This window comes from Vicugna pacos, chromosome 5 (genome assembly GCF_048564905.1).
Source record: "Vicugna pacos chromosome 5, VicPac4, whole genome shotgun sequence".
Lineage (NCBI taxonomy): Eukaryota > Metazoa > Chordata > Mammalia > Artiodactyla > Camelidae > Vicugna > Vicugna pacos.
This window is the reverse complement of record NC_132991.1, coordinates 3,913,520-3,926,953: the sequence shown is the minus strand read 5'-3', so window position 1 is coordinate 3,926,953 and position 13,434 is coordinate 3,913,520. Positions and strand designations below refer to the sequence as shown.

Below are 13,434 nucleotides of genomic sequence, written 5' to 3'. Positions count from 1 at the left end.
CCATGTTTCTTTCTTTTCCTCCATTTCTTCCTTGAGCTCTTCCAATTCACGTCTCATCCTTTTCATTTGTCTTGGCTTCTAATTTCTGAGCTCTTGTGCCTCTGATCTACACCTTAGTAAGTTTTTGGAAACCATGGTGAAACACTAGGTCATGACTTTCCACTGCCCTGTGGCAGTCTGTTTGTCTCCCCTGTGAGTGTTACTCACCTGCTTTCTTTCCTCCTCTTGAACTTCAGCATCTTTGTGTGTAGACACCTGCTTGTTCCTTTCGGGTTACTCCTCTTTGAATGGGGTGAGCTTCCTTGGATCAGAAAGAGGTTCACGGGGGTCAGTGCCATGTTGTAGGCCAGGCAGAAACCTAGTTAGATTTTAGTCTTTGTTTTTCGCCAGCCAATGGATTTGGGTACTTTAAGGCTATTCACAGGGCAAAGACTGTTTTCTACTTCACAGAGAGTCACTTTCCTGCCAAAACAGCTTGTTTATTTCCTAACAACAAGCTAGACCAGGGAAGCTTCCACTGCCGCCTTCCTGGCAAGAGCAAGAAAGGACAGGGGTTGGGTAGGAGAGAGGGAAGAAGAAAAAGTAAGAGGAGGAGGAGAAGGAGGAGGGGAAGGGGAGGAGGACAAGGGGGAGAGAGCATGCCCCAGCCAACTTGGGATCTCCTGCTTGGAGGGGACAGCCCCCAGGAGAAGTAAGTCCTGAGCAGGAAGGGGAAGTTGGAGTCTGGATCTGACCACTATCTCTCTGCCCTCCAGGGTGACCATGTGTGGCTGAACCCCACCTCTGCCAACAAGACCAGTGTGGCCATTGGGGGCATCGTCAGAGAGACAAAGCCTGGCAAAATCCTGGTTGAAGATGATGAGGGCAAGGTCAGTATGGCCGTGCTCTTCAGGGAGGCTCAGCCCTCTTAGCCTCACCCTCACCCTCCTTCTCTGGTGCCACTGCCCAGCACCAGGGGCTCCTGAGCCCAAGTTGGGGACCTACATGGCAGAATAGACCACGGCAAACTCCCATTGTGGTGACCACTGCAGGTCTGTCTTGAGGATTGTTTCTTTTGTGTGTGTGGTATATATTTTTATTGAAGTATAGTCAGTTTACAATGTTGTGTCAATTTCTGGTGTACAACGTAATGCTCCAGTCTTACATGAACGTACATATATTCATTTTCATATTCTTTTTCACGGTAAGTTACTACAAGATAATTGAATATAGTTCCCTTTGCTATACAGAAGAAACTTCTTATTTATCTACTTTATATACAGTAGTATCTGCAAATCTCAAACTCCTAATTTATCCCTTTCCACCCCATGTCCCTGCACTGGTAACCATAAGTTTGTTTTCTCTGTCTGAGTCTGTTTCTGTTTTGTAAATAAGTTTGTCCTTTTTTTTTTTCAGATTCCACATATGAGTGATATCATATGGTATTTTTCTTTCTCTTTCTGGCTTACTTTACTTAGAATGACAATCTTCAGGTCCATCCATGTTGCTGCAAATGGCATTATTTTATTCTTTTTCATGGCTGAGTAGTATTACATTGTATAAATATACCACAGCTTCTTTATCCAGTCATCTGTCAATGGGGATTGTTTCTAAAATGAGGAAGTAGGGGTCAGTTTGGCAGATGAAAAACTAGGATAATTAGGGGAGTAGGAAGGAATGAAGTGGGAAAGGGTAGTGGCAGAGAGGATTGGAGGGCAGAAAGCTTGTTTGCAAAGTAGAGAAGGGCGAGCAGGAGGGACCAGATGGAGGGAGAGAAAGGTGTGTGAGAAAGATGCTCAGAGTGAGGGCCCTGGGGTGTCAGAAGGAAGGGGAGGAGGCTCAGCTCGTGGTGAGCAAAGCAGCTCAGATATAGGAAGGTAGGAAGCTCAGGTTGGTCTTCAGGGGGGCCAGCTCAGCCACCTGGGGGGCCCAGGAGGGGCAGGTGATGGACAGTGGGGAAGGGCATGCCGGGGAAAAGGTCCAGCTGGTCACTAAATCCTCCTCGGGAAACCCTCTTGGCTGAGGGGCTGCAGAGTGGAACATGTGGAGGCTTGGCCTCCAAGGAGAAAATTCTAGACTGTGACCTGTGAGCTCCTTCATATGGAAGCCAGTAAAATATTAACAAAAATATCTTCTATTTGCAAAATGATGTTATGCCATTTATTTATTTTTAACAATTTTTAAACTTTTAATTATTTTTAAAGGTTTTTTGGGCTTGTTTCTATTTTTTATTTTTAATCTATCTGTTTATCTACTTACCTACTTATTTATTTATTGGGGAAGGTAATTAGGCTATTTGTTTATTTCTTAATGGAGGTACTGAGTATTGAACCCAGGACCTTGTGCATGCTAAGCACGCACCCTAACACTGAGCTATACCCTCCCCCCATTTTTTTACCCTCCCCCCATGTTATGCCATTTAAAAACACTTTTACTTGCACACTTTTATTCCAGCTGCAAAACCCAAATCTAACTTCTGGCTACAAGTTCCTCAGGCCCTGGTCTGAAGTTCACCTGTAGTGCCAGCTACGCACTGACCCCTGGCCCTAGACACATGCTGACTCCAGCCCCAGAGTGACCTGATCCTGTCACAGGTTTCCCTTGACCTTCAGCACAGACCGACCCTGGCCAGGCGCGGGCCACCAAGTGGGCGTACCTGTCGAGGACATGAGAAGAGGTGCAGCCGGCTGGCCCAGGCCAGGGCTACCACTCAAGAAAGTCTGTGCCCTTTGTTCCAGGAACACTGGATCCGGACAGAGGACCTTAGCACCCTGAGCCCCATGCACCCCAATTCAGCTCAGGGCGTGGATGACATGATCTGCCTGGGGGACCTGAACGAGGCGGGCATGGTGCACAACCTCCTGATCCGCTACCAGCAGCACAAGATCTACGTAAGTCCCCCCCACCCTGTCCACACATGCCACCCCCGGGTTGGGGAAGAACCCATCTGTGGCTGAGCGGAAGGACTGCTCTGAGGGCCAAGTGGACTGGAGCCCCTGGGGGGTTGTCTTCTGCATGGTTCCTTCCAGGTGGTGACAGAAACAGGGTCCCTGGGCAGGAGACCCCTGCCCTCCTAGGAAGTGAGTTGTGGTATGACCAGGAGGGTCGTATGGGTGGATGTAGGTCCTTCTCCCAAAGGCTGGCAGTGGATGGGAGGTTCACCCCCTCCTGAAGGCCAGCATCCTGCTTTAATGCGGACTTCCCAGGAGAGGTGGAATTCCCAAACTGATCCCAGCCCTGCCATCAGTGGGTGTGACCTGGGGAAGTCACCATCTGCCTGGGTCTCTCAGCGGGAGTGGTGGCTTGTGGGATGCTCAGAAGAGTGGGAGAGTGAGCAGGGACCCAAATAGAAGGGAGGGCTGGGAGCAGAGACGGAAGAGGCACTGGGCACTCTGAGTCACTGGCTGAGCGTGGCTCAGCTCCTGGGACGGAACAGCAATGAGCTAATTGACTTGCAGCTCATCCCTTCCAAAGGGCCTATGCTGGAATTCTTTTATCTGATTGCCCTAGTCCTGAGCCAGAGAGATTACCCTTTCCATTCCTAAAATGAGAAGGAAGATCTGGGTGATTACAGGACTGTTGGTGGCTGTCCCTGTCCCACCCCAGAGGAGCAGCCAGCCTGGTGGAGGCTCCAGATGTGCAGGAGATCCTGAGCTGAGGTCCCAGGAGGGGTTAGCAAGGGTGACCGCTGTGGCCCATCCTCGCAGAGGCCCCTGTAGGAGGCAGGTGAAGCCTCATTTCATACGGTCCATCCTTTGTTCTTGAGCCTCTTTTAAATACCAGACTGAGTGCTAAGCGTTACCCACAGCCACCTCATTTCATGTTCCTGTGAATACACCACCATCCCTGCCCCCACGCAGAGCTTTCAGGACTGGGGAACACCCTTATCTTTCCAGGGGGGTATCTGAGCAGCTGACAGTCTCGTCTCTCCACCCAGCATCAGACCCCACCTCCTCGCCAAAGTCAGCCCTCGGGGTTGCAGCCAAGGCCAAGGTCAGGGCAAGGCCACGCGGGTCCTCAGAACGGGGGCCACTAACCACCCGCTCCCTTCCCCAGACCTACACGGGCTCCATCCTGGTGGCCGTGAACCCGTTCCAGGTGCTGCCCCTGTACACCGCGGAGCAGGTGCAGCTGTACTACAACCGCCATGTGGGCGAGCTGCCGCCACACGTCTTTGCCATCGCCAACAGCTGCTACTTCAACATGAAGAAGGACAGGAGGGACCAGTGTTGCATTATCAGGTGAGGGTCAGACTCCCCATGGCCCTGGGCGGGCAGATGGGCCAGGCACTGCCTCTGAGCATCTTGTAAAGATGGGAGCATCTCCTTGTCCGAAACCTCTCCAGACAAGCGTGTGACTTAGGGGCTCCCGTTCAATTGCACACACCCTCCTCCACGGCCACCACGAGCCCCCAGTGTCTGGCCCCCTGGACTCTCCACCCTGAAAAGCCCTCCCAAGGCTTCCTTCCTGCAGAACGTGCTCTGCCGCTGTCTCGTCAGGGCCCGGGCCGCCCCAGCCTTCTGTGAATATTTCCTGCGAAAAAGAAGGAAGGGTAGGGATGGGCTCCTTTAGAAATGGGACCCAGGAGAGATGCTTGAGGTGCAAGGGTCAAACAGGTGAGGTCCCACTCAGACACAGTCTCAGGGCGGGTCTCAGGGGAGGACAGCTTTCAGGTCGCTGGGGCCCAGAAGGGCTGTGTCCCCCTCCAGTCCAGGGGCTGACCTTGCTTCAGAGACTCGCAGGCTGGCTTGGCCTCTCTGCTTCCTGCCCTCTGGGTACCGATGGAAGGGAGGCTGAGTGGGAAAGGAAGGAGGAGAGGGAATTTGGCTCCAGGGCACCTTGCTTTGTGCTCCAGTAGATTCATTCATTCATTCATTCATTCATTCATTCATTTGAGTTTCTGTTGGGCCCCAAGGGTGTGTCCTACTCTTCTAACAGGAGGGGACAGCAGCAAATGAAAGGGACTAAAGTCCCTGACTCCTGGGGCTTACATTCTAGAAGGGGAAACGGGCAATAAATAAGCAAATTGTCCTGGCAGGGACTATGAGCTTTGAAGAAAAAGAGGGCAGGGGAAGAGAAAAGAGTGATGGGGCCACAGCCTTAGGTGGAAGGACAGATGGGCCCGGCCTCTCTGAGGAGGGGACATCGGAACAGGGACCAGGATGGAGCCCTACAGCGTAGGCTGATGTGTCTCATGTTCTCAGATACTCGTATTCCTGTTTTACTGTTGGGGAAACTACCACCAGAGAGGCTGAGATTCTTTCCTAGAGATACAATCCTGAGTGTGTGCTGTGTGCCAGACATCAGTATATTTTTTAACTCAAACACATTAGTTTTTATTTTTATATTGATTGTTTGGTTGATAATTATTTTATTGTTAAAGTTTAAAAACATACAGTTTTATTATGGCTTCCTCTTAAATTTATTGCCTTTTAGACGGGCACTTTTAACTTCTCTCTTTTTCAAAATAAATTTTTTTTTGTAGTGAAAGTTTTTTTGAATCTTTAAAATTAAAAAAAAAAATTTAAGGGAGGTAGTAGTGATTAAACCCAGGACCTCCTGCATGCTAGGCACATGCTCTACCATTGAGCTATACCCACCCCCGCCAAGCCCAGAGCACCTTTAATTCCTAAACATAAAAATGTTTCCACCTTTTAGCTGTTGACTCTTAATTTAATTGCATTGTGATTAATATGTTCTGTATGTTATTGACTCTGGAATACGCTAAGACTTCTTTTTCTGACCTATTACTCGATCAAATTTGTAAATATTTTATGTGAGCTGCAAAACATTTCTATGTTCTCTGTTAGCTCAAGAGTCTATAAATAATTACTAGTTTAAGCTCATTGATGCTTTTTTTGTATGCTTGATCTTTAGGTTTCTGATAAAAATGTATTAAAATCTCTTTTTAGTTTCCACAGATATTTGGAAGCTGTGTTATTAGGTGCATACAAATTTGTGGTATTAGTATGCTGGAAATGTTTTTACTATGCAATGTCCTATTGTTTTTCTACTAATGGTTTTTTACCTTGGTATATTTTGCAGTAATATTTTGCATATTTTTTTGGATATGTTTGTTTTTGCCAAACTCTGTGTATGTGTGCTGTGTATTTTGGCTATTTTTTTCTGATTAGTTATTTTATGGTGTGAATGCTTTTTTCTTCCAGTTTTATTGAGATGTAATTGACGTACAGCACTGGTAAGTTTAAGGTATATGAGCATAATGATCTGACTTGCAGACATCATGAAGTGATGGTCACAATAAGTTTAGTGAACATCCATCATCTCATATAGATACAAAATTAAGGAAAGAAAAGACTTCTTGTGTGATAAGAATTCTTAGGACTTACTCTCTTAACAATTTCCATAATAACATACAGCAGTGTTAATTATATTTATCATGTTGTGCATTATATCCCTAGTACTTATTTATCTTATAACTGGAAGTTTGTACCTTTGGATTGCTGTCATCTAATTCTTCCCTCTCCCCCGACCCCCACCTCTGGTAACCACAGATCTGACCTCTTTTTCTATGATTTTGTCTGTATGTTTGTTTTCGAGGTGTAATTGACCTATAACCTCCATTAGTTCCTATTACACAACATAATGATTTTTCTCTGTACATTTCAAAATGATCACCTCTGTAAATCTAGTTACAATATGTCACCACAAACGTGTTGTTTACTTATTGACCGTATTCCCTACACTGTGCATTTCATACCCGTGACTTACTTATTTTGCAACTGGAGGTTTGTACCTCTTAATCTCTCTCACCTATTTCTAGCTCCCTCACCTGCTTCCCCTCAGGCCACCACCTGTTTGTTCTCTGTGTTTATAACTCTATTTCTGCTTTGTTCTGTTTATTCATTTGTTTTGTTTGTTGGATTCCACATATAAGCAAAATCATACAGTGTTTGTCTTTCTCTGTCTTATTTCACTTAGCGTAATATCCTCTAGGACCATCCATTTTTTTGTTTTTCCTTTTTATGGCTGAGTAATATTCCATTGCATGTATGTAACTTTGTCCATTAACATTTAAACTAATTATTGATAGATATGAGCTTATTGCCATTTTGCTTAGTGTTTTGGGTTGTTTTGATAGTTCTTTTTCATTCCTTTCTTCTCCTCTTGTTCTCTTCCCTTGTGATTTGATGATCATCTTTCATGTTATGTTTGGATTCCTTTCTTTTTTCTGTGTATCTATTATAGATTTTTGGTTTGTGGTTATCATGAGGTTTATATATTGTAATATATATGATTATTTTAAGTTTATCTCTTAAGTTTAAACACATTTTAACAACGCTGTGTTTTTACTATCTTTTTTTTTTTTTTTACTATTTTTGACACCATATTTTACATCCCTTTGTTTCGCATATCCCCTAACTACTTATTGTGGATGTAGATGGTCTTCCTTTTGTCTTTTAACCGTCCTACTAGCTTTAGACATGGTTGATTTACTGCCTTTACTATATATTAACCTTTCCCAACGAGACTTTTCCTTTTGTAATTTTCATGTTTCTAGTTGTAGCTTTCTCTAGTCCCTTAGACAGTTCCTGTAAAGCTTACCTGGTGGTGCTGGACTCTTTTAGCTTTTGCTTGTCTGTAAAACCTTTGATTTCTCCATCAAATCTGAACGAGAGCCTTTCTGGGTAGAGTATTCTTGGTTGTAGGTTTTCCCCTTTCATCACTTTAGATGCATCATGCCACTCCCTTCTGCAGAGTTTCTGCTGAAAAATCAGAGGAACCTTATGGGAGCTCCCTTGTATGTAATTTGTTGCCTTTCCCTGTCTGCTTTTAGTATGCTCTCTTAATCTTTAATTTTTGCATTTTAATTACAATGTGTCTTGGTGTGGTCCTCTTTGGATTGATCCTGTTTGGGCTCTCTGTGCTTCCTGGACCTGGATATCTGTTTCCTTTCCCAGGTTAGGGAAATTTTCAGCTATTATGCCTTTAAATCTATTCTCTGCCCCTTTCTCTCTTCTCATTCTGGGACTCCTATAATGTGAATATTAATATACTTGATGCTGTCCCAGAGGTCTCTTAAACTGTCCTCATTTCCTTTTATTCTTTTTTCTTTTGAGCATCAGTGATTTCTACTCGTCTGTCTTCCAGCTCCCTGATCCATTCCTTGTTATCATCTAATCTACTGTTGATTCCTCTCGTGTATTTTTCATTTCAGTGATTGAATTCTTCTGCTCTGTGCAGTTCTTCTTTATATCTTCTAACTCTTTGTTAAACTTCTCATCATGTTTATCCATCCTTCTCCTGAGTTCTTTGAGTGTCTTTACAATCAGTACCTTGAACTCTTTCTTGGGCAGATTGCTTATCTCCACTTCACTTAGTTCTTCTGGAGTTTTATCTAGTTTCTTCATTTGGAATGTATTCCTCTGTTGTCTCATTTTGCCTAATTTGCTGGTTTTATTTCTGCGCATTTGGTAGGTCAGTTACATTTCCTGACCTTGGAGAAGTGGCCTTTTGTAGGAGATGTCCTATGTGTCCCAGCAGCACACGACCCTCTGGGCACCAGAGCTATGTGTTCTAAGGGTGCCTACCCTGCATGGGCTGCATAGGTCCTTCTGTTGTGGTGGGCTGACCCCTGTGGGTGGTCTGGAAGGTGTGGCTGGCCCCTCATCTGGTTTGTTGCCAGGCCCTTCCTCGTGTGAAGGCTGCTGGCAGCTGGTGGGTGATGCCAGGTCACGAGGCTGCTGGTTACAGGGCCCTGGGTGGTCCTGGGGGTAGTGTTGGCCCACTGGTGAGCAGAGCAGCGTTCTGGAATGGGTGGTTGCAGGCCTAGGAGTCCTGGATTTAATGTTGGCCTGCTGATGGGTGGAGCCAGTTCCTGACATGGCTAGCTGCAGGTTCTGGGTGTCCCATAGCTGGTTTTGGCCTGCTGATGAGTTGGGCTGGATCTTGGGCTGTCCTGGGGAAAAGTGCAGGCCCACTGGTGGGTGAGGCTGGGTTTTGGGTCCTCTGATGGACAGGGCCAGGTCCCAAGGCAGCTGTGTGCTCTGAGGGTCTTAAGGCAGCAGGACTGCTGGTCCGTGGGGCTGTGTCTCCGCCCTGCTAGTTGCTCAGCCTGAGGTGTCCTGGCCCTGAAGCCAACTGCTGGTGGGCAGGGCTGGGTCTCGGTGCTAATAAGCTAGATAGAAGATCCCACAGTGGCGCTTCCCAGCACCAGGGTCCTCATGGTAGAACGAGATCCCAGAATGGCTCTGCCAGTGTCTGTGTCCCCAGGGTGAGCTGCTGTCGCCTCCTGCCTCTCCGGGAGACTCTCCAAGATCAGCATTTGGTCTGAGTCAGGCTCCTTTCAGATGACTGCTTCCGACCTGGGTCCTGGAGCCTGTGAGATTTTGTGTGCTCCCTTTAAGAGTGGAGTCTCTATCTCTCATCGCCCTCTGGGTCTCCCAAAAGTAAGACCCTGCTGACCTTCAAAGCCAAACATTTTGGGGGCTCATCTTCCGGGTGCAGGACCCTTGGGCTGGAGAGCTGATGGGGGGATTGGACCCCTCACTCCTCGGGGAGAACTTCTGTAATTGTAATTATTCTCCCATTTGTGGGTCACTGACCATGAGTCTTGACTAGCCTGTGTCTCTGCCCCTCCTACCCGTCTGACTGTGGTTCCTTCTTTATGTATTTAGTTATAGAATTTCTTTTCTGCTAGTCTTCCAGTTCATGTCTTCAATAGTTTCACTGTAAATGGTTGTGATTTTGGCGAGCCTGTGGGAGGTGAGCTCAGGGTCTTCCTATGTTGCTGTCTTGGCCACTCCTACTGCCCTAAGTAATTTTAAAAGCTGGTTTACATATCTCACCATTATGAAATTTATATATATTCAATATGAACATTTTAGAAAATTACAGGAAAATATTCTCAGAAAAAAAAATGTTGGACATTTTCAGAAGAAAAGATTTCCTGTACCCACTTGGTTGAAATTAGACTGAATACAACCCACATCTGTCATTTCACTTAACTAGGAAGCATTGCTCACGTTACTGCCAGCCCTCCCTGTGTAGACCTGGTTTAAAGAGCTGCACAATGTTCTCCGACTGGAGGGACTGTAACTAATTTCCCTCATTTACGTTACTTCCAATTTTCCACAATTGCAGTGATAAACAAATAATGCTTTAATGAGCAGGAAGCTTTGTGGAGAAGGCTTTTTCTGATTATAAGATTATTTTCTTAGGCTAAAGGCAAGGTAATTATGAAGGTTTTTTGATACCCTTGCCAAACTGCTTTGCCAAAGGACTGATTCAGTTTTCCCTCTGGCCAGCATAGCCCCACTGCTCCCAGAGTGTTCCATCGAGGCATTGCATGGCCAGGTCTCATTCATTCATCTGCAGTTCATCTCATTCCTCCCATTCATTCATTCATTCACTGAGCACTGTGCCAGTGGCCTGGGAATGAACCAGATCCAGCCGTGCCTGCACAGCCAAGCAGGGAAGACAAGGTAAATAAACTCAAAGCTAACACAAAGTAGACAGACTGGGACCCTCAGGGTGAACACGGCAGGATTTCTGCACAGAGAGAGGACATCACGTTCAGACTCGCTCAGAAAGCGGGCCCGGTGTAGGTTTGCAGGAGAGTCGAGAGGTGTCGAGAAAATCGTTGTTTGGATTGATTGATGTTTTATTGATTGATGCGTAATGAAAGACATGCTCTCTTTGTAGCGGTGAATCTGGGGCGGGGAAGACAGAGACTACCAAGCTCATCCTACAGTTCCTGGCCACCGTCAGCGGCCAGCATTCGTGGATTGAGCAACAGGTCCTCGAGGCCAACCCCATCCTGGAAGGTAAGTGGTCCCCCAGGAACCAGCCTCCTTCCCAGGCCCTGCGGGCTGGCACCTTCCTGCCAGGGGGTGCTGTGAGGACGGAAAGGATAAACCACACACTCCCAGAGGCTTCTCAGGATTTCTCAGGACACGAAAGACAAGAATGGGGTGCATGATAGTGTGGGGCTCCCAGGAAGCACAGGGAAGAAAGACTCTGATGACCCTGTTAAGTTTTCATAAGTGTATTTTCCATGGGATCTTAACAAGTATTCCATTTTTAAAAAGGGCTGCAAGACGAAGTCAATTTGGGAAATGCCCAGTGTGCCAGTTCGGGTTCTCTGGGAAGCAGTTGCTCAGCTTGAGTTAGGACTGCAGGAGATTTACTGAGGGGTTACCCGTGCTAAAGATGAAGCAGGAGGAGGCAGGAACAGGTGGGCAAAGCCTCTGGACTGGGGTGCTGGGAAGAAAGAGCAGAATTGGACAGGGTGAGATTCAAGATGAGACGCCGATCTGACAAGCCTTGGCCAACCCTATTGGGAGCTCTGAAGCCAAGTGCCGGTTAGAGGAGTCCTGCATTAGACCCAGAGCCTTGTCGCCCACCTCCACCCCACCACCACCCCGGCTCAGTCTCTGGTCGGGGTGGCCCAGAAATGTGTGACTTGGCCCTGAGGCTGTCAGCCACTGGTCAGCACGGTCCCTCTTGTTTCTTTGTAATTTGCTATACATACAGTAAAAATTCACCCTTTTTTGAGGTACAGCTTTATGAGATTTGACAAACCCTTACAGGCATAGAAGCCCACATTCCCTCAGAAGGTTTCCTGCCTTCCCCATCACCGTGGGACTAATCCCAAACTTAGCTTGGCATTCAAGGCTCTGTGCTACTTGGCCCCACCTGCTAACTGATCCCACCTGTCTTTCACTGCCTTCCTCCTGTATCCCATGCTCCAGCTGAATTTCCCTCCCTGAAAGCACACCTTCTGCTTTCTGACCTCTGAACCTTTAGCTGCACATTGCCTTCCTCTTAGCAAACCGTTGGCTGCCACCTCTGGCTGGTGCAGCCCTACCCATCCTTCGATTCTGGGCTTGGCCACCTCCTCTGAGAAGCCTTCCCAGATGACCCCACTAAAAGTAAGTTTTCACTTGTCTGCTCCCATCATGGGCACCCTCCTCTGGCCCTTAGCCTTTGGAAATGCCAAGACGATCCGGAACGACAACTCAAGCCGCTTCGGGAAGTACATAGACATCTACTTCAACTCGAGTGGGGTGATCGAGGGGGCACGCATCGAGCAATTTCTCCTGGAGAAGTCCCGCGTCTGCCGGCAGGTGAGGCCTCCGCCTGCTGCACCCATCCACCCGTCCTGGGGGAGCCTCCACCCGCCCCAGGATGGGAGTCAGGGGCTTGGGGAGGCTTCCAAGAGGGGTCCTTTCCATCACTTTCACCCCTCCTCCCCTCCTCCCCAGACCCCATAGGCCTTAGCTTCCTGCCACTGAACCCTGGTCTGAGATGGACCAAGGACCCCTAGGATTGGATAATGATGGTTCTTCCCTAATATTCAGAGGAATGAGAGGATTCTCTGTTTTGAATTTTCCATCTATATCACTGTCTTCATTATTTGGTGCTTACAACTGCTCACCTTTACTAGAATTCATTCTAAGGCCAGACCAGTCCCCAGCTGGGGGTGGATGTACCTTCAGGTGTTTGGGGGCTGTGGCACGAGGACCTAGATGACACTGTCCAGAAGACCACCTGGCCAGGAAAGGAGGTGGCATGTGGCCTGTATTGTCACACGGGGCCTTGTACTCAGAAGGGCCTGTACTTGGTTGTCGCCATCTTGAAATGCTTAATAATGCTTTAGCAAGAAGCCCCATATTTTCATTTTGCACTGGGCCCTGCAAATCAAGGAGGCCAACCTGGATGACAGGAATCCGAGTAGGGCACCCACAACGGCAGAATTAATGCAGCCTTGTTGGCGGTACGGTGCTGTAGTACGAGGGTCTAGCCCCTGACATATGTGTGCATGATCACGTGCGTTGACACACACACAGAGGGAGGTTCAGAATGGGGACTGGGGCTGTGTGTGAGGACTGAGAGACACCTGGGCACCTTGGCAAGCTGAAGAGGGAAGCTCACCTTTAACGACCCCCATCTGGTACCAGGCTTTTCCCTGCATGATCTACACGACAACTTTGAGACATAGGTTTCGTTCTCCCCATTGTACAGATAAAGAAACTGAGGCCATATAAGTTCAGTAACTTATCCCGTGTCACAGAACTAGGAAGAGGTAGAGTCCCTCTTACTCCAAAGCTTGCCCTTGGTGGAAGCTTATAATTCTTCACACAGTGGTTGGTGAATTCACAGAATGTGTTACCCAAAGAGGCACCCCAGGCAGGGAGGGCATAGGTCAGTGGCAGAGCATGTGCTTAGCGTGCATGAGGTCCAGGGTTCATTCCCAAGCACCTCCATTATAAATGAATGAATGAATGAATAAATAAACCTAATTACCCCCAAAATAAATAAAAATTTTTAAAATGGCAGAATTAAAAAGAAAAACCAAACCAAAACAAGAGGTATCCTAGAATGGACAGGAGACTTGTAAAGCAGGTCTGAGACAAGCCTCATCCATGATAAGAAAAGAGATTTCAATGTGGGGGCATAGCTATACTGTGGAGGGGGAGGAGGTGTGCCTGT

General features: G+C 47.3%; 1 protein-coding gene across 1 annotated transcript in view; it reads left to right on the top strand.

Annotated features, from left to right (window-relative positions):
- MYO7B (myosin VIIB) overlaps positions 1-13,434 on the top strand; it is an 85,576-nt gene that overhangs the window by 21,631 nt on the left and 50,511 nt on the right. The window contains exons 2-6 of the mRNA XM_072962063.1: positions 756-869; positions 2,718-2,870; positions 4,036-4,220; positions 10,645-10,766; positions 11,926-12,068. Coding sequence (XP_072818164.1) covers positions 756-869; positions 2,718-2,870; positions 4,036-4,220; positions 10,645-10,766; positions 11,926-12,068 — 717 coding nt within the window. The remainder of the gene's footprint in view (positions 1-755; positions 870-2,717; positions 2,871-4,035; positions 4,221-10,644; positions 10,767-11,925; positions 12,069-13,434) is intronic.